The sequence below is a fragment of the Harpegnathos saltator genome, unplaced genomic scaffold (genome assembly GCF_003227715.2).
Source record: "Harpegnathos saltator strain DR-91 unplaced genomic scaffold, Hsal_v8.6 scaffold119, whole genome shotgun sequence".
Taxonomy (NCBI): domain Eukaryota; kingdom Metazoa; phylum Arthropoda; class Insecta; order Hymenoptera; family Formicidae; genus Harpegnathos; species Harpegnathos saltator.
This window is the reverse complement of record NW_020229894.1, coordinates 715,163-737,074: the sequence shown is the minus strand read 5'-3', so window position 1 is coordinate 737,074 and position 21,912 is coordinate 715,163. Positions and strand designations below refer to the sequence as shown.

Genomic DNA, 21,912 nt, shown 5'->3' with positions numbered 1-21,912 from the left:
CGTTATGGTTTTCACTGGGTTAGGTGGTTACAGTCTCTTTTAGTTGCTGCGATGGTTACGGCACATATGCCGGTTCTCAGATTAGTTTCAAAGCTTTAAATATCCAGCAGAGGCCAGAATACGGCCGCGAGATAAAATTGGAGCCTCGTACCTTATGGAAAACACAAGCGGAGATTTCTTAATCTCCTTGACCTGTGAATGAAAAAATGAAAACGATTGTTTCGCCCACTATGGTCGTAAGTGTAAATACGTGTGTGTCAAATTCGATGTGCTGCGATATCCGATGTCAATTCTGTGTTAGACATGCGTCTGTCATTTGTATCAAGACGAAGACGAGTGTTGAATTTTTTCGAATTTTTACGAAGGATAGAACGACCGTAAACGATTCTCCCGGAATACACAGGATGGAGTTGTTGTCTGTCGATAACTATTAAGCATCCAAGTGTTTGCTGTGTTCACCGTAGAATAAATACGATAAACGGATAGATGTACGAATCACAAAAAAAATTCGATATATTCTGTTATATACAAGATCTACAATAAGTCGGCACCCAAATCGGACGCGGGGAGCCTGACACGTGAATATATTTGTAACGGGTTTACAATGAACCATGTAACTGGGAGTTTCCTATCCGTGTTTCTCATGTCACTGTTCTGTGCGCAACTGCGATACAATTCTCAAGTATTGTACAAACGATGTAACGCAACGTGAGTAATAAAGTATTCTTTGAAGAACGTTCCATCGGTCGCGCTTTGACGTTCGCCGGAACCAACTCTGAGTGTTCTTCCAACCGCAGCTTCTACAGTCCCTTAGAGATCATTTTTCTCCCCAGGTGCTCTCGTAAAGAATTCATTTTGATATACATTAATACCTATTAATTTCTCATATCTGTTGAAAGAAAATTCTTACGCACAACAAATTTTAATGCACATGACTCAAAGATTGCTGAGTATTGAACGAAATGACCTTTAAACTTTTGTACTATCAAGACCATTTGAGCTCACGGAAACATTCGCTTAAATTTTCACAGAATGAAAACCGTTACATGCGACACAATAGCATTCAGCGCTAATGAGAAGCGTCTTCGGAGAAAATTCGCATAATCACGAATGAGACGCTCAACCCAATGTTAATTCAAGATCGCCGTCGAGCGGATAATCCGATTCTACGTCGTTTTACCCCAATTATTGTCGGATACAGCATCAAAGAAATATTTACACAATACGCGCACGTTGTTGAGAAATAAAACCATGACGGTTGATCGTGTCGCAAAGAGCATTTCTCCTGTTCACTTGCGATCTACACCGCACAGATCGCCGCGGAATCCCGAGACCGAGTCCTTCACGAAAGTGACCTTTATCCTTTTCCTTACCGGCACACTATGAGCAGGCGGTGGCGGAGCTCGGCAATCCCTCGAAGTGCCCTGCTCTTCCTCTTCCCGCTCGATCTTGAATCTCTTTTGGCCACAGTTCGATCCGCTCGATCCTACACCGTTCGTGACTGGTGCGTTATTAGTCAAGGACGAGGAGCTACCGTTGGGCGCCATGCTGGTACCCGAGGAGACCTGCGGCGACTTCGGGAACCCCGAGGTCCGTCCGCTCGCTGGAGAACGTATGAGATTCCCGTTGCTATTGCTGGAAACAGTGACAGCGCGTTACAGGCGTAAGCGAATAAAGGAAAAGGATACATATCCTTCTTTTATTTACAATAAAAACTTGCAATTTACAATAACTTCCCGGTATCTCACAAGAATTCGAACGATCAGACTCGACTATGAAAAGACGAGAGGAAGATCTCGACTGCCAAAGGTTAACGAGTGCAAGACGAGATTGTTATTAAAATCATCAGGAGATCAATCACGAGTCTTTTCTTCTGACGAGAACTCGTAAAAAAGTACACACATATTTCCGTACGCTTTCACGTTAAAAAATTTTCACTCTTCATAAATGTACGCTAGGAAGAAAAAGGTTCATGATCGACCTGTGGAACTTGAATTTAACAGAATGTGGAGACAATTTGTAAGCTCGCAATCAAATATTATGAACGTTGCGAGGATTTACGAACTGGACGAACGCATCGATTCTCACTAACTCGGTTGTTCCTTCTGCTTTGCAGAGCAGCGAGTTAGCTCGACGCACCTGTGAAAGCTGCCCTGGCTAACGACGACAGGTGTAACGCAGCGTTTTCCTGCGGCGGAGACGTTGAGCCCGGCCGGTGCGATCATCAGCAAGTTGCTGCCGTTCTTCTCGCACGTCGCGTGCTGCGAGCCGTGCCTCTGCGCGCCGTAATTGATGCGGAAGACGTGCGAGGTGTCGGGATGCTGCTTCTCCTGCTTCAGGTACGCCACCGTCGACTTCGTGTGATACGTGGCGGGATTCTGCCCGCTCAGGTGGGACTCGCACTTGATGCGCACGTCCTGGTGCTGCACCCCGTTGCGGTCCTGGCCCTTCTGCCACTCCAGGACGCTGCTCAGCAGCGATATATACCTGCGCGAAATCAGATTCGTCAGCATATTGTCGACCGGCTCTTTCGAGCGCTAAGCCGAGGAAAATTAACAGAGCTCTAGTAAGAGCCTGATTATTTTTCTCTCGTTACATTAATCGGGCCCTAGTAGAGATAGAAAGACAAGGGCCCTGCAAGATGTGTAACTAAAGAATAGTTTAACGGGTTCTTATAAGGCAATATTATAAGGGTCTTATAAGGTAATATCAACAGGGCCTTATGAGGCAATATTAATAGGATCTTAGGAAATATTTTTATTATTGCTTGAGTAAAAATATTCGTTCTTTTCATTCCAAGAAATTTAGACTGCGATTTCTTTGTTTCTTTATAACCTTGTTAGTATACAACAAGGATTTTTTATTTCAAAAATATAGCATATTTTACAATAAAATATAGCATCCATAGGATTATGCTTCATGAGAATGGCTCTAACAATGTTTTGCTCGGGAATGAACGTCCGTTGTTTCCCACCGATTATTTTTCTCCACCGTCCCTCTTGCTTGCGCGTAACTTTATCAATTTTTCCTTGAGCCATCTAAACGCGAGGTAATTTCGCAGATCGACCGGCTAACAAAGTACGGATTTTTTCGCGATCGGCCGACAATTAGCGTCTCGAATTCCAAAGTGTCTTTGCCGATTCAAGAGAACGCTAGGGAGGAAGGTATTGGGAGATTGTGTTGCATCGTTTATACGATTCGTTTATCAACGTCCGTCCTGTTGTCTACGAGCGAACAACTGGTGCTACGTTACTTTATCGCCATCCTCAGAATCTCATTCTTCGACAGCTTCTTGTCGGGCGGATGCGTCGGCACCAATTTGCGAAGTTCGGCGAAGGCGCCGCTCACGTTTTGCTGCCTCCATCGCTCGCGACTGTTTGTGAAGAGTTTTCTCACCCCCATGTTGCCTATGCGAGGCGGCGGCGACCCCAAGTGGCCGCTGCCGGACGGTGAGATGCCGTCTAGCTACGTGAATTATCATTAATTTTATTAAGGCCACCACCGGCAATCGGGGCGAAAAATCGGGCGAAATCGTGAGGCAAAATCCCGTTCGTCAAAAATATCCTTCACTCACGGAACTGGGACGATCTCGCCTCCTCTTACTCTGGTCGTCCTCCTCGTCGGTGTCGTGCGAGTAAAACTCGTCGGACAACGTGGCTTCCTCCTCGGTGTCCCTCGACGTCCCGGGGGAATCTCCGGCTTCCTCCGGGAGTTCTCCTTCGCCGGACAACAACGATTCCGCCGGGGATCCATTCTCGGTATCCGCAGTCCCGCCGCTGCAGCCGCTGTACGTTAACATCGGCTGTAACGATGGACGAGGTATTGTTGAGTAAACGCGACGAACGTACCGCACGAACAAACTCTCTCTCTCTCTCTCTCTCTCTTCAATTGGCTGTTAACTTTCAATTATAACTGAACAATGATAATACTCGTCGTGTGTCCTCAAACTATTCCCCCGTGTCTTACGTGCCGATCATATCGCGCGCTAATGGCAAATAAACATACGGACTACTCTTCTGCGGCTGCAGCTTCAGAATCTGAGAAGGAACTCGCTGAGACACGATAGCGAGTAATTAATAATTATTAACTAAATTTTGTCCATACCAGATACTAGTCCGCTATTGATTCGCGACGGCTCTTCGAACAAACAATTATTTACCGTTAAAATTTATATATTTATATATATTATTTGGGACTGATGGGGGACTGAGTATAAAACGAGCCTGTCAAGCGGACGATCCAGGATATAATTAGCCCACATATATAGCGCCGCCAGGAAATTGATAATGTACTGTCTTCAACTGTCCCTGACATTCAACAGATATGCCGTCCAATTTATCTTTGTGCTCCGATTAATCATGCGCGCACTCTTGCCGTCGCTTTGTGTATTTTATCTGTACACGAAAAAAGAAACCGTTTCCGTTTTTCGTCTTTTCTTCCAGAAATAATTTCGTACACTGGCGTCTCCCAATTTGCCCGATGCTGTAACGTCAGTTTTTCGACTCGACTCTCTCTCTCTCTCTCTCTCTCTCTGTGCTCAACAAGCAGACAGCGAACGTGTTGGTAGCTCAGAAAGAGGCCGTGTCGAAGTTGAGCCGCAAGAATAAAAGATGCGAGTCTCGTTGTTAAAACGTCGACAGACGAAGCGGGTCCTTTCGCGCACCGAAATCATCGGCATTGCACAGCATTAATGACGCATCTTTCAATTGCGCAGCTGTACACGATTGTTTAATATGGAATTACGTATATCGCGGAAATATTCTTCTCACAGAAAGAGAAAAAAATATACAAGACTCCATTCTCTCCGTCACCCCCCCTGCAATAATTTATATAAGTAGCAAATGATCTGAAAATGAGACGCGATTTTCCACTCAACTGACGATTTCAATATTGATCTGAGGTCTTCGAAGGAAATCAATCATACGATCACGCGGGGGCTTTAACAGTTGCACGATCGGTGCAAAGTCTCTAACACGTTGACCGTCACGTTGGCTTCCAGCGATTATCTCAGAGTCAAATTAGGATGACCGAATATGCGGCAAATAAGTGTCGGTCGCGATGCATGCATTCATTAGCTCCTTTCATCGGCTACATGTCTAATATTTTCATGCACACAGTTCCTTGTACGTAAATTAACGAGACGAAATTAACACTAGTCACCATCATGGCAGAGTCAACGTGTTAATAGACTAAACTTTTCGCACTGGACAACACGACACTTCGAAACGAAATTTTCGCGATCGCACCGAAGCTCGCACACAAACACAACGCGTTCTCATCGTGAGAGATACACACGTACGCGTATATCTGAAGAGAGAGAGAGAGAGAGAGAGAGAGGGTGGAAAGGGAGAGAAGGTTAAATAGGGTAGTTTGACGCGATCGCACGAAACGCACAGTCGAGGCTCACCATGTCTGTCGGAGGCGAGAAGTGCGAACAGTGTCGCGCGATTAAACGACAAATCGACGGTCACTCGGAGCGCGGGCCAGCTCGCATCGCGATTGTCATGTAGAGCAAGCGGCAATGTTGAGAGAGCCAATCTGACTAGTGGAAAGTCCAGGGTAACTCCCGGGTAAATGAATTTCACGAGGGCGGAGCGCAGGCTTATGGGTGGAGCTCGTCTCAGGTCCGTCCCATTGGTACTCCATCCGGCATCCCTCTATCGACGCTCCTCGCGCGGATCACATCTTCATGTATCCCGTGAAAACACTGGCGATTTTGTTAGCTTCGTCGAGCACCGATCGATCTCCTCGGATCCCGCGCGAATGACCTCGATCGAGAAATCGCGGGATACGTGGACGACGCATCAGCGCGATTCCGACGTCCTGAGTTTTCGCGAGTCTTCGTGCGCGCGTGTCACATATGAAATAAAAAAAAAATGTCGAGGAATTTAAATTACTTACTTACTTACTGTTGATGATTTCTTCTGTGCGGTCGCGTAGATTAACATCCAAAAAAAAGTAATTTCAGAACAAGCGGAATCATCGAAATTTTAGAGGATTTTATTCTTACAACATAGCCTCAAGAGGATTCCTCTAAGATTAAGAGGAAAATATTATAAACACATTATTTTTAAAGTTAGACGGATTATATGTATAATGTAAATCTTATTGATTTTAATATAAATTTCCTCTTATATACAGATTATTTAACCCTTTTTTTTTAAGAGGATTATTATTTATTCTTACTGGTTATACTGGTTAATTTGAAAAAAATTATTATAATGTATAGCGAAAAGTAATATATATATATATATGTACATATAGATGTACTTCTGGCTCCAATTCTACAATAAATAGGCACGAATGAAATAAGATCATCATAACAAATAAATTTCCAGTCAGTTTTATTATGGACTTCATAGCTACAAAAATGTTTATCATAACTAATTGTGTCAAACATAGTTAAAAGAAAGAATATATTATTCAACTTTTTGCAATAGATTATAAACTGTATTTGACCAAATATGGATAAATTATCTTTGTTATATGTTACAACAACACACATACCTTTTTTTAAAAAGCGTTCTAAATATTCTGACCCATGAAAATATGGTTATTTTTTCATTCATGTCTGAAGATAGAGCATGATTGAACAAAAGAAGCCGACATTCAAATCAACATATTCCTCTTCATATAAGAAGAGAATTAATTGATATAAGAGGAAATCCTTTTGAAATAAGAGGAAAACAATTAGAATAATGTCTAGTAAATTTTTAACGAATGGTTCACTTAAATCATTTTGTCGAAAGAGGAATCTTTTTTCTGTAAAAGCCTTCGCTTAGAATATGAAACTATGGGAGAAATCACTTTATAAATCAAATATTTTTTTTTGGATGAATTAAGAAGAAACTTAATCGGTACCAAAAACACAACGCGAGTAATCCACGAATATGCGAAAGAGCGACGGAGGATTTAAAAAAAAAAGAGAAAAGTAGAAATGCAAGAATATTTAAATTCCGCGATATTTAAAAGCGAAGCAATGGCCGTGCCTGTACTTCTGACAGCAAACGAGAAAATTGAAACAATCGAGGTTTCTTTAGACTTCATTGAATTAACAATGATGTATTATTACTCATAAAAATATATCGTTTGCATTTCGGAGATGTGTAACAGGGCAGTGACTGGGAGGGACTATCAGTCTATAAAATTCACTTCGTCGCTAAATTAATCGTTTTTCGTATCCATGATGGATCAGCGCGCGATATAAAAAAGCTTGCCCACGATCCGGGTCGGGGCACGCGTTGGTGATCGAGGGTAACGCACGTGACCTTTGTGCGCCTTTTATTCGGAGATCAAGGTGGCGATATACAATTTGGAGAAGTGTGCGGCATTAGCGACGTTAAACAGTCTCGACGGCGTCTCGCGCGCACCGACGATCTTCCCGTGCGCGTTAAACAATCGCCGCGTTGCATAATGCACGCAGAAACATGCGAATGAACTCAGACGATGATAATTCTCGGCGTTTATAAATTTCACCGATTCCGCTCGATACAACTGGAATGACGCAGAACCAGCTGCGGTATTTTCCCGCGTTATCTCGCGTGCACACGTGCACACGCGAGGAAGCTGAATCTGTCTCCACCCCCTTCCTGCTTTCGACTCATTGCCATGTGTTGCAAAGATGCTTCCTGCGAGGAATGCGTGTCAAGTCGCGCTGTATCTTATCACTTAGCCGTTATCCGGTTATTGTCGCCGCGGATGAAGCGATTTCACGTCGCTCGCGATAAGTCGCGACGAGTGACTTTTAGAAGAGCGACGGGCATGTTTCATCAGGAGGAGAAGTCTCGTATCAAATGTTCAGCGCGCGTCTCCAAATGCGTCGGATTTGACGGAGGTCTCCACCGGAAGGTCCCTCTTCCTCTTCGCGTGATCTACAATTTGTAAACACCGCTCGTCGACGCGTGTCGCATCGATTTCCTCCGCGTCACTGATACGTACATATCAGACTCGACCGAAACCGAAGCAGCTCCCACGCAGATTGGCTCGTAATGACGCTCGAATGAGCACCGGCGACGATACGATCGTCTAATCGGCCTCCGACGATGACACCCCGGCGCATCCTACTGGAAAATCCGCGGCACCCTCCCGAGGTGTCACAATAAAACAAGCCGTAGCCGGTGGCCACTTGACGACAGGGGGTAGCTGCTCTCACCCTTAATGTATACTAAGCAGGGGCTGCTTTTTTTCTCTCTCCATGCTCGTCGGGACTCGGTTAGCTAATCGAAAGTTGATTGTTTGGGAAAAGTCATCGTGAATGCGTCAACCGTTGCGCACTGCGCGTCACTTCATCGCGTGAACTGTCGAAGGTAAATTTCACTTTGCACGCAAACTTGGCAGTAATATTAATATTATTAATAATATACATAGATAATATTAATAAAAATTCTTATTATAAATTTTGCATCGAAAATAAAACAGGGTACAATTTTCGCGAACGTCGAAAGACGTTTTTTGAAAAATCACCAGTGCACCACACAAGTCCCATCGCGGGAATCGATAAAAAGTAACCCCCAGGCTGCCGCCTCGTCGAATTTTATGGGGGTTGTTTCGCAACGGTCTTTCCCACAGGCCTGGCAACTCGCGGCCCAATTTGCGCGTGTCAATGAATAAGAATAAGGTATTAATGTATCGCCACCGCACGAAATTGAAATCGCGCGTGGCTCTTATCGCGGTCTCTCGGGCCATGTCGATTTTCAGATAAAAATCCGGAAAACCGTTAACGTCCACCGGCTCGAGAGATTTACGACGATGCATTTTCGATGGAAACGCGCTGCGTTAGAATTTTATTGTCGAAGCGTCACACATTGCGAATGCCTGCTCGCCAGCGAATTTGTACAATCTGATAATCCTGCCGGAAAGTAATATTTAGTTAAATGAATCAATTTTCTAGCGAAAAACGATTCAGAAACTTTGACTGAAAAGACCAGAATTCTGTTTAAGTTATTCAGAAATCTTGATAATTTGGACTAAATTTTGCTAACTTCCCCCAGAATTTCCGAGTCTCTCATATTTCACCAGAAAATTCTTTCATTCAGACATTTTCTCCGCGCAGAGAAAATTTTTTCCAACCACAATGACAAGTATAGCGACCTGTGCTATAATAATAAAAAAAAAAGTCTAATGATCGTTCATAATCCTACCGAATCGGCGAAGCTCGAAACCGGGCTCGGGAAAGCCGACTCAGGGAAAAGATGCGGATTAATTATGGGACGATGTAGCGTGACTGTTAATTAAGCGTCGAGATGATCCTCTCCTCACACTTTACGGCACCTTAAAAATTAATCTCCCGTCGATTTGTCCGCTTAATCCGTCAGATTAATACTTCATGCCGTTGCCCGGGCCCTCCGCGACAACTTGACCCTGCGATTCTACGACCGTGAGGACGCCAGTCCGAGGTGGCTGCCGCGAGAGGGTTGGGAGGGCGGAGCGTCCCTTATCAGCGGTGAACACTCGCGCAGCCTCCGTCTCCTCTCGTTTCAATAGCTACCTACCTACCTACCTACCCACCTACCCGAAATCTCAACGGCACTTTCACTTGTACACGAGTATCGTCGTTGAATAGTCATCTCGCTGTAAACCACCGTCGTAGCACGGTTTACTCTTTTTTTTAACCGACGAGTCTCCCGTGTCACGTTCAACTCGAGGGGTTGAAACAATAAAAAAAGAAATTTCTTTCACCTTTGCTGCAAAGCACAAGTCGTCTCAACGACCGCCATACTTTAAATTACATATCAATATGTAATTATTGCGAAATCGAGGTATAATAATATCATGCCTTCAGTTCCAAGTGGATATTTTCACTCGGCGGTTCAGAGCGAAAACTTTACTCTATATGGGTAAAGGGTCATCCGAATTTTCGTAATCCTATTGTCGCGCTTTTTCTCAAGTAGAGTTTCGTTTGAAGAAATTTAGAAATTAATTTCAGAAATCGAGTAACTCAGATCGCCGTGTTTGAAATAGAATCTCGAGGGATACGCACACTTCATTCTCGACCTAAAGAAACCAGCAAAGATCATAAGATACTTTAATTTCTTTGAACATTCCTTTGAACATTTCTTTGAATTCCTTAAATATTTTTCGAAATTTTGTCTCTCTCGGATTCAGGATTTTTTTGTCTGGCAGAACGATCATTTATCGAACATCGTATAGCTTTAATTCTTATTTAAGCAGACTGTGTATGCCTGCGAATTTTTTCTCCGCTTCTCTGGGTCTTTTTTTTTCAAGGAATACTAATAACATTTAAGCGTTCCCTTATTCGTGTGACTTCATAGGTTTTCACCAGTAATATTATTTTATAATTCTATTCCCCCTTTATATAATTATACCAAAACCTTTCATCATATGTTTCTTATATTTTGTTAATAATCTTCTATATCTTTTTCTGCGATATTTCTTTTTTATTGTTTGCATACTGAAAGGTTTTCTTCTCGTAAATAAAGATTATTATTATTATTATTATTTTCACAACGCGCGATATTTTTTCACCGTAGCGAACTTGCTCGGATTGCCAGGATCCGAATGGTTTGCAACCGGCTCCACTAACGGGGCGAAATCAATTTTTGAATAGATTGAACCGATGTTCTCTGCCAGGGGTATCGAGATTTCGCCTGGGTGTGCCGAATTCAGGAGAGAGAGAAAGAGAGAGAGAGAGAGAGAGGCGTGTCGCTGGTTTTGCGCAGCGTCCCATGAACGTCAACGCGCTCGAATGGAGCATCCCCGTGCCGCGGCGGGGTCGAGCGCGAAGGGTGAAATCAATTTTCGTTATCGCCGTCAACCAGCCGCCCCGCACTAATCCCATTATTAGTGTTTGTTTTCCACGTGTGGCACTCGCGCCCGCTGACATATCGATCATCGCAACGCGTATGTATATAATATCATATACACGCGCACGAGACGCTCGGAGACGTAAACTCACCCCTTCGTCCGTGTTGCGAAACACTTCGCGCGGACAAACAGCGCGAAATTAAATCGCCGTTTGTGCGAGAAAAAAAAAACAAATCAATCGCGACATTTCTTCGTTCGCGACGTCTGCACTCGTCGCTTTCTTTCCGACAATGTCGAGAGCTTTGTCTCTTATCACCGCGCGCTGCTACCATTTGACAAATTCGAGATATCTCATGAAAATATTTTCTCACTCGAGCTTGGAATGACCGCGATCGAATCGAACATCCGAACACAATCGTCCGACAAACCGATTTATTCGCTCACACTACGCAATCCAAAAATTGATTGCATCGTGTACAACGTTACATTGTTACAATTAATCATATTGTTTCTATCGCCCGCGAGCGTGAGTCTTGACTTGGTGAGTCTTTCAGCGCCGAAATCGCTTACTACATTAAGAACGATATTTCACGCTGAATACATTACGGCTTTATATCACTTTGCAGCGTAAATTCGCGGATAATTAATTGCAGACCGAGAGCGAAATACAAATATTTACAACAACTAGGAACGATCGCGCGAAATATAACAATCTCAAAGATCTTCGAGGTCCTGCAACATCGCCTTTACAGAAATTTATCACTGGCTGTAATAAATTGGCCAGTGATAACAAGTAATTTTATTATTCGTATAAGTAATAAGCAATAAGTAATAAGTAATAAAATTACTCGTTACTTACTTATCATCGCTGGCCAATTTACTACAGCCAGTAATAAATTTCTGTCAGGGCAGAACACAGACGAATCTTACGAAGATACGATTATCAGACACGCTTCATTAAAATGCAAACCTCCATCTTTGATGATGATCCCGCGGTGCTGTCGAGTCTATTATTTCCACTAATGTCCGCCAAGTTACTCGCTATAATACAGAATATCTCGAAACCGTCAGGCCGCGCACCCCTCTCGCTACATGAATCTACATCATAAACTGCCGAGTATTTACACAAGCAAATCGAATTCGAGACAGTCTTGCTTCCGAACGCGGCTTCGTTACGGTAACGAATCTTATCAGCACGCGCTATCAGGGAAATACCAGGGAGTCGGTGGCCCGATTTTCTAATGAAAGGCGAAGCAGAGGATCAACAGAGGCACCATGACGACGCAAATGAAGTAGATCGACGTCCGTGGCACGCACGTGGACACCACCATGTACTCCTCGTTCCACTGCGAGTCGTTGCCGCTCAACGGCACCTCCAGCACCGTCCGCTCGTTGCTGAAGATATCGAACGGCAACGAGCACTCCTTCGTGCTGTTCTTGCAGGAGTGCACCGAATTCGAGGTGTTGTAGACAGTCTTCAGTAGGTCGAAGCGCACTCTCACGTAGTTCGGCTGGATCTCGTTCTCCGAGTTGAACACGAAGAAGTAATAACCGTTTAAAGGCACTCTGCGAGCGAATGAGATAACGTCACCGCGAGTCATGAAGCGAGCGATTGATCAAAATTAAGAAGACATGTTTCTCTTCTCAGAAGAGGAAGGATTAATCTACGAACACACACAATTACACAGAATCCGCACGCCTACCTGTACGTCACAGTGTTGGCGAAGGAGGCCGTAACGTGCTGGCTTTCGTGCTTAGGCGTGCACTGACGATGCGGGGTCAGCGGTAGATTCAAGATGAGACCCTTGCACTCCAGCAGCCGCTCCTCGGAGCTGCTGAACGAGCTCCAGAATTCGGAGTTGCTCCTGTCGTTCAGGTCTGTCTCGTTCACGGTGCCTCGGTCCTCCGCGATCCCGTCCGGGCGCAGCATACCCTGAAGAGCGAAGGAATTTCATTATCTTTCTCTTCCTCCTCTTAAGTCTGCCTGAAACTTCTAGACTAGCAACTGCGCGGCTCTCGTAACGTTTTGTCTTTCTGCTTTTGTCACGATGAAGTTGAAAACTTCAATAAGACGAAGAAATAAGAGACTCACCTCTTCTAACGGCGCGTCGCCGTTCTCATCCTCCCACGTCAAATCCCGATAAAGCGGCGACGAGAGAACCAGGTCCCTTCTTCGTCTGCGCTTCGCCTCGCTCGACAATTTCTCGTTGTTCATCGTCTCGTTCACCAGTCGTCTCAGCGCCTCGCCCTCGGCGCCCTGGGCGTCGATCTCGTCCATCAACTTGCGCAGCATCTGTCTGCCACGATTACCCAAGGAACCGATCTTTCGCAGGATATCTTGAAACATCTCCGCGGAGTTTATCTGCTCGTTTTCCGAGCGTTCTTTCACGGATCCCTGCGTCGCGGCGGTTTCCGCGTTGGTTCTCGTTGGATCTCGATGGGCATCGACAGAAGAAGAGGAGGAAGAAGAAGAAGAAGAAGAAGAAGACGTGCGGTTCTTCTGGGTTTCGGATTTCGCTTCGTTGTTTCCTTTGCCTTTCTCCAGTGGCCGTTCTTTCGGAGTAAACGACGCGCTCGAGGACACCGGACTCGGATCTGAAGCACGTGACTTCGCTTACAAAAAGAGTCGTTTAAAAAACTGCAAGTAGAAATTAATGAGAACTCTCCGGGACCAAGAAGAGGTACCCGATTGTCGTTAGAGCAATTCTCGCGAACGAAAGAAAAAAGAATCGGCAAGCGGATGCATTTCTGCCAAGGATATGACTGTTAAAACATTGCTTATTAAAGACTATAACGCACTCGGTGCTACTTTCTGATGTCTCTTTACGATTACCAAATCTGCTTATCGGTTTTCCCCAAGAAGGAGGAGGAGGAGAAGGCGGCTGAACCGGTGAGATCTCAGAGCGTCTCGGGCTGGCGACCGTCGTCGATTTATCGAATTTATCGATATTGCCGGACTCCCGGAACACGCTCTTGTAATGGTGATGTGGGTTCTCTTTCTTCTTCTTCATGTCGAGGGTCTTAGCGAGGATCTGAGTGAGTATATTTCGCAACGCTTTAGCGTCCAACTCGTGGCTGCCGACAGACTGATGCGAATACCCGATGGATTCGGAAGCGTTCGAGCGCTGAGCGCTGCCCTCGTGATGAAAGTGCACGTCTTGGCCTGCTCGTTTCATTTTTTCAGGTACGTTGCTGAGGCTCGACGCCTGCGACAATCGAGGAACTGATTATTGCAAAGCGATGCGTTTGTACACGAAATAATATTTTATCTCTGCACGTTTAATTCGTCTTTCACTTTCAAAGGATCGAGACTCTTTGAAAACTTCAACGCGTTCGTATTCTTATTAACAACAAGTAATCCTGATTTGCTGCAAAGAGCAATCACACGGCAGCTTTTTCCTGCCGATTCTGCTGTGTGTTCCGCAAAGATCGCGCAAAGGTGAAAGGTTATATACTAATTACGGGTAAAAGAAGATGAAAGAGAAAAGACGCACTTCCGTCGTAGCGTTCATCGTAAGAAATCCTTGTTCCTGAGCGGTCTCGAGAAGCTCCTCGAGCTCCTCGCTGCTGTCGTCGCCGATGAAGGCGCACTCGTGCAGGTGCTTGTGCCCACGAATTATCGTCAAAGAAGCACCCGGCCATCTGCGAACGTAGGAACGTGTCGGTCGTATGATGTTATTAAATTAATAAATTAGTCTCTCTAACTGTAAAGCATAACGTCCGTACGTCATACCGTACGTTCACTCCCGACGCGTTAATTTTGAAATGAGTTTTAATCGGAGGACCAATTCCTCGAGTTCAAGGTATAAGATACTTGACGATTCGTCCGTGTTCTCTGCGATAGTGTACACGTCGCGGAAAATTCGTGTGAAGCGATTCATGAAGGAGCGAGAGAAGCCGAGTCTCCACGATTCTACCTTACACAGGTCGAGACGGTGACGCTGCTGCCGCGCAGCAGATAAAATCCCCAGTATTCCTTCATGTCGTCCTGCAGGATCAACTGCCTTGTCATTGAAACGGGCAGCGCTTCGCTCTCCACCGCGGGCTCGCCGCTCATCAGATACGCGTTGAACGTGGCATTAGCTTTGATCAGTTGACTCTACGGACAGTGAGCGATTTCTGTTTATTTCATTCTATCATCTTCTTTTTATAAAAAAAAAAAAAGAAACATTAATAGTGACAATCCACGATAATTGAACACGCGGTGGTCTCGACCAGACTGGAGAACAACAATTTTATTTTATTCATAATATTATATTAGGTGAGTGCAAAAGTTTTGACGGATCTCTTGATCCCTACAGAAATGGACCGAGTGGTTTTATTATAAACGATTTATTCACCCCACCAAATAATCGCCATTGTTTTCCATTATCCAACGGAATATTATATATCCACATATTTGTAAGAGCTGCCATAAAGCTGGATCAGCCACAATATCTTTCAGAAACCCATCGAAATGTTCGCACACCACTCGATCTTTTATTCCGTTTTTATAATTATTAATTTCTTTCAATTATTCCGATTCAATTATTCAGAATCATTCCGATGATCGAGACCTGCGAAAATGAGGAGAACCCTCGGAAACGAAATATCTTACTTGGCACCAAGTGGTCGACACTCTGGCGTCTATCAGTCTCTGATCCGATATTGTCAGAGGATACAGCTGTTCGGAATACACGTGATACCTCAGGTACAGCGGCCCGGTGATCAGAATGGAGGGCAGGAATATCACCAGCGTGCATAATCGTAGTAATCTCAGAGGCACCTTACAACGCGATCTTCGACGCCATTCTCGCGGCAAAGCGCCGTCTTCTGTCGAAATCGTCGAAATAACGTGTCATTGTCTCTCGCGCATTGTCTCTCTGCCTGGATGGAGCGGGACCAGTAGTCCTGCTATTTGACTGATTTTACTTATTAGAGACAAATTCGATTATCAATTCGTCCACGATCAAAACTCGCTATTGAAAATCGGCTGGGTCGATTAATTGACGAATAAGCGACGTCGATTCGTTAAATATCGAATTTAACGCACGTAACAAAGTATAGCTCCTTATCGCTTATCTCCAGTAGAAGTGTCACACGAGGCACACTTTTCGCTTTCATACGTTGCGCGTATACAGACTGTGAAAAACAATGGAAAATCCCCCGCATGTTTCACCGCTTTGCTAAAGTGTAACGCTGATATACGAGATACTTATTTTGTGTTGTACCTTTCTAAAGAAAAAACTTTATATCTTCGCTTTCGTTAAACGCTTTCGTTTAAGAAAGAAAAAAGAAAATAAAATCGATCTTATATTGATAGAGAAATTTTTTAATGAAGAATCGCTCTTTGAAATTTCTCGTATTAGTTCTCGCGGGCATTCGTCATTATATTACAAAAATTCTATATATATATTTGTCTGACGACAAAAGAAATCACCGTCTCAGAATAAATAAACATATCGTATATCAAATATTTTTGCGAAAGGAAATTTTTACCTCGTACTTCCCGAAACGATAATAATTTATCTCCTTATTCGAATGAGCGGCGATATGCCAATTAGCCAGAAGCTATATCAATAAACCCCTACGCGTATCTAAACTGTCCAACACATTCGACAGAGATAAGTTGCTAAAAAGTTTAAGAACCTCCGCGACGGATTGTCTATTTAAAGAAGTAAGACACGTGTAAGTGAAAACGAGCGACGAGAGATTACGCGCGCACAACCACTTGATGAACACGTGGGAGAGAGCGCGGGGAGCGAATTCCGCGAAATTCAGATCGAATTGAGCGATCATCACGAGGTCATCAGTCCCACCTTCACGTCTCGAGACAAGACGATGACCCAATCTACAGAATCGCGCTAACGAAGATAAGTTATCGCGCACCGCCGATAAATAATATTCTTTATGACTGATTGTACGAGTGCGCGCACAGAAAAATATATATCGCACTCAAGTAAATATTATTTGTCTCAAGTGTTACATACATTTATACATCTCCGTATCCATCATATCGGTTTATCATAAGCATCAAAATTACTCAAAATATATTTTGAATCCAGCAAGTCGAGTAGTACTTCGATCAAGAATATTAAATTAAAACAAAAAAAATTCTATTTGTTTTTTTCCTATACAGAATATAAATTTTATAACATTCTTAACAAGAGTTAATAAATTCTTCTTTCGAATGCGTGATAATGAGCTGTTTTAAAAGATCTGCGATGAGTATATTTTGAAATTAGTGAAAAAAAATGTTTTTTTTGTTAAAAATAACAATTACTTAAGAAAAAAGAGAGTAAACTGAATGACCAATTTTCTCAGCGGCTATTTTTCTTTATGTAAAATTGCGCATGATCGTCTTCAGGTGTTATCGCGCCAGGATTTCGCAAGTGAAAAATGACAAAAAAAATAGTACTCTATGAAACACATTTTATATTCATTGAGAAGACTTTTCAAACACTCGATCGAATTGCAGCAGGATGCGCTGCTAGTGAGAGCGCAGCCGGAAATTTGTCCGGTATCGTTCGAAACGTCATCCCCTGCGTGTCTCCTAAAAATAGGTTTAAGAAAGACTATAATAGTCATCGTCGCATTGCGCTTTGTTCACGTGAAGGAAAATTCGTATCGCGCAGAAAGAACGACGTAGGCGACGCACACGTGGTCGGATCGCTAAGAGTCGCGGGCGACTTAAAAATAAAACGAGTCTATCCTGCGAAAGCGGTGCACCGGTACCGTCACACGATTAAATGAACTACATTAAAGAAGAATACGCGATTGCACAGAGTGAATGTGCCGGCGCGCCTTTGTGAAGGCGGTGTTTCCTCTTATTGCTACCTACACAGCGCGGCTAATGATCATCGAGCACCGCGTTTATTGCAAAATTTCTTTCGCCCCTCTCACTCCTCTTCGTTACAGCGGCAAGAAGAAAGATACGACAAATCATGTAATAAGTACAAAAATATATCCTTCGCCTCGATATTATCGCTATAAGGAACACTTCTCACGCATTTTTATCTTCAATCTATTTCTTTTTTATTTTCAAGAATACTCTCATGTGGCTCTCCTCCACATATTTTTACATATTCTCTCTTACATTTTACATTTTGTACCATTAATTTGATTATATAATCTACATCTTTCGATCGAACGTTCAAGGAAACGCCATTGGTAAAATCCCTCGTCCTCACCGCGCAGAGATCCAAACGAGGCGTCACTAATCGTCGAGAAATAATTACTGAAGCGCCTGGTGTTTGCATTTGTGCGCGATGACAATTAACGGCGTTTGCCTCGCGTCATTCTCACGATATGCGCTATTATTCAGCCGCGCTGATAACGAAACTAAACGCCAGCGCGTTTCAGCGTACTCGAAACGATATCAGGTCATCGATGGAGATTCTCACCGAGTGTGTCTATCTTCAGAGGCGTCGTTGGCATTTTCCTTCGAGGATCTCATACACGTAGGCTCGCTCACAAAGTAACTAGCTAATCGCAGCGTCGCTTCGTTCTCGAAACTTCGTTCAAGTCGCGCACCACTCGGATATCTCTCGACGCTCCCTAAGTCGTTGACTGCATCACACAATCCTCAAACTCCCGCGAATAACAATTTTAATCGCCATTACGCTCGCACATTTTCAACATTGCGTCTCCTATCTCGAGCCCGTTACATGCGCAAAGCTACAATCAGTCAGCTTCAACTTTGTCACTTAAACAAAGTTATCCTTCCTCTGGAGCATCAACCCTCACGCTTCCGATAGAAAAAAGGAAAACCTTTCCAGAGAGGCACCCTTCAAAGAAGAGTCGCTTGTTCTTCGTGGAGCTTAGAGCGTCTCCACCGCACAGATGAGCCGTTCGCGCTCGACGTCGCGTTCGGCAGTGCGAAGTTACATAAAACGCGTGATACGCATCGGTCGCGGTCAACAGATCAACTGAATCCGCCAACGAGCATGTTGGCGCTTCATATCAACGCCTTATCGCGCTATAATACGCGTGGAAGAAGACTGCGACAATCGGCGGCGTATTTGCATAGGCAACGCGCGAGGCGCCGCTCCTGCCTTCTGCCGTCCGTCCGGCTTGCGATATTACGCGATCACCGTTCGCGAAACACGACAACGCGCGACTGTCGAGGAGCGATTAGCTTTTCAAAATAAATTCCGGGATCTTAATCACCAGTTTCCGCTCTCTCTCTCTCTCTCTCTCCCTCTCTCTCTTTCTCTTTTTCTCTCTTCCCCCCCTCTCTCTCTCTTTGTCAGCCTCTCGCAATCTGCTGTGCTACTTGGCAGAAGCTATTGACAACAAGGGAACGAGTCGGTAAGCATAAATCGCGGCGCATTGAGAGAGAAATAGTTGAGCGTGACTAACTTGATGCACAAATAGTGGAGTAACGCTCTTGGAGCACAGTATCTCCGCACCAAGATAAGGCAAACTGTAAGTCGTCGCGCTGTGAATCGATTCGGGACCGGCGCGAAAGTCTCCCTTGTCGAAAGTCGAAAGTCGCTTCTCTTTCTTTGGTGCGTCAATTCCCACGCTTCGAGCAGCGAAAAGAGCAAATTGAAGCACCTTTCAGAGAGAACTGCTTGTTAACGACGAGAGCGTCTCCGCCGCCGGCTAAGACATCGACATCGCGTTCGGTATAGCGAAGCGATTACACCAAATGCGAAATAATGTATTTTCGAGTTTGTAAAGACATAATTTACACGGAGCTGCTATATATCCATGATCCACTCGTTACATCCGTGAATCGTTCACTTATCAAATAAAATAATCGCTTAATTATCGTACGCTAATTACAGATCACTTGTGATCTTCCCGACGAGAATGGTTCTTGCCATCTTTATTCTCTCTGGATTTATTAGACTTCTCGCCTCTTCGTCGCTTGTTCAACGGATTTCGGGGATCGTAGATCTCGAACCAATCGTCGTCCTTCGTACTGGCGTCCTTCGCGAGCACCGGTGCCTTTTCCTCACAACGCAAGGCGTGCGTCATCCAAGACTCGTCGCGCGAATCGTCGTCTTCGTCGTTCTCAATCGTTTCTTTCTTGTCGGAATCCGCGGGTTGCTCCTTAGCATTTTGGAGCTTGTTTTTAAATTTTTTCAATAACTCCATCGTGAAGTCCTCGCGTACCTTGCCCTTTTTAGGTATCTCCGCCTTCGCCTTCTTATACTTCTCTTGGGTTTCTATGTATTCCTTCATTATTTCGGACTTCTCTTTGTCGTCCTTTCCGCCTTGTTGCTTGCGTTGTTCCACCTCCTTCGCTCGCTTTTCGTTCTGCACATCGCGTTTCAGCTCGCGTATCTCTTTCCTGATCGCCTCTCTACATATTACATTTTGGTCAATATCAAGTACTTATAATCGTTCAGAATCAATTAATGATAACTTATAATTGTATTCTATTTTAAACAAATATGATTCTGTTTGTGTCTACGTACGCCATTTTCTTTCGCTCTTCCTCCCGATCTTTTCCCAGATAATATTCCTCTATCTCCTGATTTTCATTCGTTTCTTCCTTCTTAACTTTATAGTCTTCAGTTTTTGGCTTCGATTGCGAAGTCTTTTTAGAGTCTCTTAACTTATTTTTTATTCTTTCTTTCATAGCCCTGTTATTACATTGTGATATTATTTCCATAATATCGATAATAATTATTTCACATTACATAGTAATATATTTACTTTCTACAAGAAACTCACTCTTTTTCCTTCGCCAGAGCGGCCAATTCTTCTGGAGTACGCGTCTCACTGTCACTCTCCAAACTACTATCCTGATCCTCCTTGAATTTCTTACTTGGCGGCCCAACTGGTTCAACTACAGGCTGTGCACTTAATTTTGGATCAGACAAACAATCGTGCGCTGACTTTCCTTTGCTGCTAAATTGTTTGTTTAAAACTGACGATTCTTCCTCATCTTCTTCAGCCTCTTCACCAAACGACAATAGTTTGAAATTCCTAAAAATTTTGCAAATTTATAGAAACAATGTCTAATATTACTTGAAGCAATGTTGATCTTACTTTACACCAGCCTTCGTATCTTTCTTGCTTTCTTTGCTGTCTGCCTTCTTCTCAAGATTTACTCTTGGAATAATATCCTGGAAAGGATTATTTAATACCTCTGTTTTTAAGACCTTCTGGGGATATTGAGGTCTGTCATTCTGAAATTAAATAATTTATAAATGTACCAAAAGATAACATATATACTTTCTAATATATAAATATTATACATATATATGTACTTACTTCATCTACAAGAACATCTTCCAATTTGAGCATATTATAAATTGTCTCTCCAGTAACTTTACCAAAGATGGTATGCTTATTTTGTAACTCTGGTGTTGAACCAAGAGTGAAAAAAAATTGGGAACCATTATCATCTTTTCCAGAATTGGCCATGGCAAGCAAGCCTCTCCGGCAAAACCGTAACCTAGTATGAAATTCATCCTGTGAATGAATAATACAGTCAAATAAATAATACAGAAAAGCAATGATTAATCTAAGACTAACAATACAAAGGTACAAAAATATAAGAATATAATATAATATATAATAATACCTTGAAAGGATATTCATATATGCTTTCACCACCTTCTCCTGTTCCTGTTGGATCTCCACCTTGAGCTATAAAGCCTTTTATAACTCTGTGAAAAATTGTGCCATTGTAGTAACCTTCCATACAAAGCTGTATAAAATTTCTACAAGCCTTAGGTGCTTCTTTCGTCCATAATTCCAAATCTATGTCACCGACCGTTGTCTTCATTACCACCTGAATTTGACATTATTAATGAAGAAAAAGAGAAAATAAATAAAAACTAAGACAAACGCGGTTTCGTTGTTTTATTTAATATTTAATATAATACCAAGAACCAAACAACCACTTGGTTATGCTACATTCTTATATTAACTGATTTACACTTTTACCAGAAACAGCTATTAGCTAAAAAATCTTTTGTTAAATGGTTTATTTAAATTAAAAGTAATTTATTTTTAAACTTACCTTGCCCGTCGTGGGCGGTTCTTGTATATAAATATTGCTCATATTTATAACTTTTCACTAGGAATATAAGATAAACAGTCAATTAACTGACATTAAATTCTGTCTCTTTTTTCCGTTAAGAGATCAATTATTTAATATAATCCATCAAGTCAAAGAAATTTTTATTTTTTTTAAAACGTAAAAAC

The 21,912-nt window shown here is 43.2% G+C and overlaps 3 protein-coding genes across 3 annotated transcripts; all 3 read right to left on the bottom strand.

Annotated features, from left to right (window-relative positions):
- Positions 1 to 355: 355 nt before the first annotated feature.
- Positions 356 to 5,786, bottom strand: HLH3B (Helix loop helix protein 3B). The gene is made up of 5 exons (XM_011144088.2): positions 5,408 to 5,786; positions 3,575 to 3,802; positions 3,254 to 3,465; positions 2,140 to 2,487; positions 356 to 1,635 (listed from the first exon to the last, which is right to left on the bottom strand). The coding sequence occupies exons 1-5, from the start codon at positions 5,408 to 5,410 to the stop codon at positions 1,290 to 1,292; spliced, it is 1,137 nt and encodes a 378-aa protein (XP_011142390.1). The 5' UTR covers positions 5,411 to 5,786; the 3' UTR covers positions 356 to 1,289.
- A 1,327-nt stretch (positions 5,787 to 7,113) lies between these two features.
- LOC105184954 (uncharacterized) lies at positions 7,114 to 15,601 on the bottom strand (the record flags this gene model as incomplete). Its single annotated transcript, XM_025304793.1, has 7 exons — positions 7,114 to 12,330; positions 12,468 to 12,697; positions 12,857 to 13,359; positions 13,598 to 13,970; positions 14,259 to 14,406; positions 14,682 to 14,863; positions 15,362 to 15,601. Coding segments are annotated over 7 exons (2,004 nt in total), but the record flags the coding sequence as incomplete, so codon positions are not given.
- Positions 15,602 to 18,056: 2,455 nt separating this feature from the next.
- LOC105184955 (peptidyl-prolyl cis-trans isomerase CWC27 homolog) lies at positions 18,057 to 21,894 on the bottom strand. The gene is made up of 7 exons (XM_011144087.2): positions 21,728 to 21,894; positions 21,287 to 21,496; positions 20,974 to 21,174; positions 20,749 to 20,888; positions 20,431 to 20,685; positions 20,172 to 20,339; positions 18,057 to 20,056 (listed from the first exon to the last, which is right to left on the bottom strand). The coding sequence occupies exons 1-7, from the start codon at positions 21,767 to 21,769 to the stop codon at positions 19,537 to 19,539; spliced, it is 1,536 nt and encodes a 511-aa protein (XP_011142389.1). The 5' UTR covers positions 21,770 to 21,894; the 3' UTR covers positions 18,057 to 19,536.
- Between the last annotated feature and the right edge of the window lie 18 nt (positions 21,895 to 21,912).

Coding starts and splice junctions, on each gene's coding strand:
- LOC105184955 (XM_011144087.2), bottom strand. CDS start 21,769: ATGAGCAATATTTATATACAAGAACCGCCCACGACGGGCAAG. Junction 21,497..21,727: donor AACCGCCCACGACGGGCAAG/GTAAGTTTAAAA, acceptor TGTCAAATTCAG/GTGGTAATGAAGACAACGGT. Junction 20,340..20,430: donor GCTCTGGCGAAGGAAAAAGA/GTGAGTTTCTTG, acceptor ATGTAATAACAG/GGCTATGAAAGAAAGAATAA.
- HLH3B (XM_011144088.2), bottom strand. Junction 3,466..3,574: donor GGCGAGATCGTCCCAGTTCC/GTGAGTGAAGGA, acceptor TAATTCACGTAG/CTAGACGGCATCTCACCGTC. Junction 2,488..3,253: donor ATTCTGAGGATGGCGATAAA/GTAACGTAGCAC, acceptor GATTTCGCGCAG/GTATATATCGCTGCTGAGCA.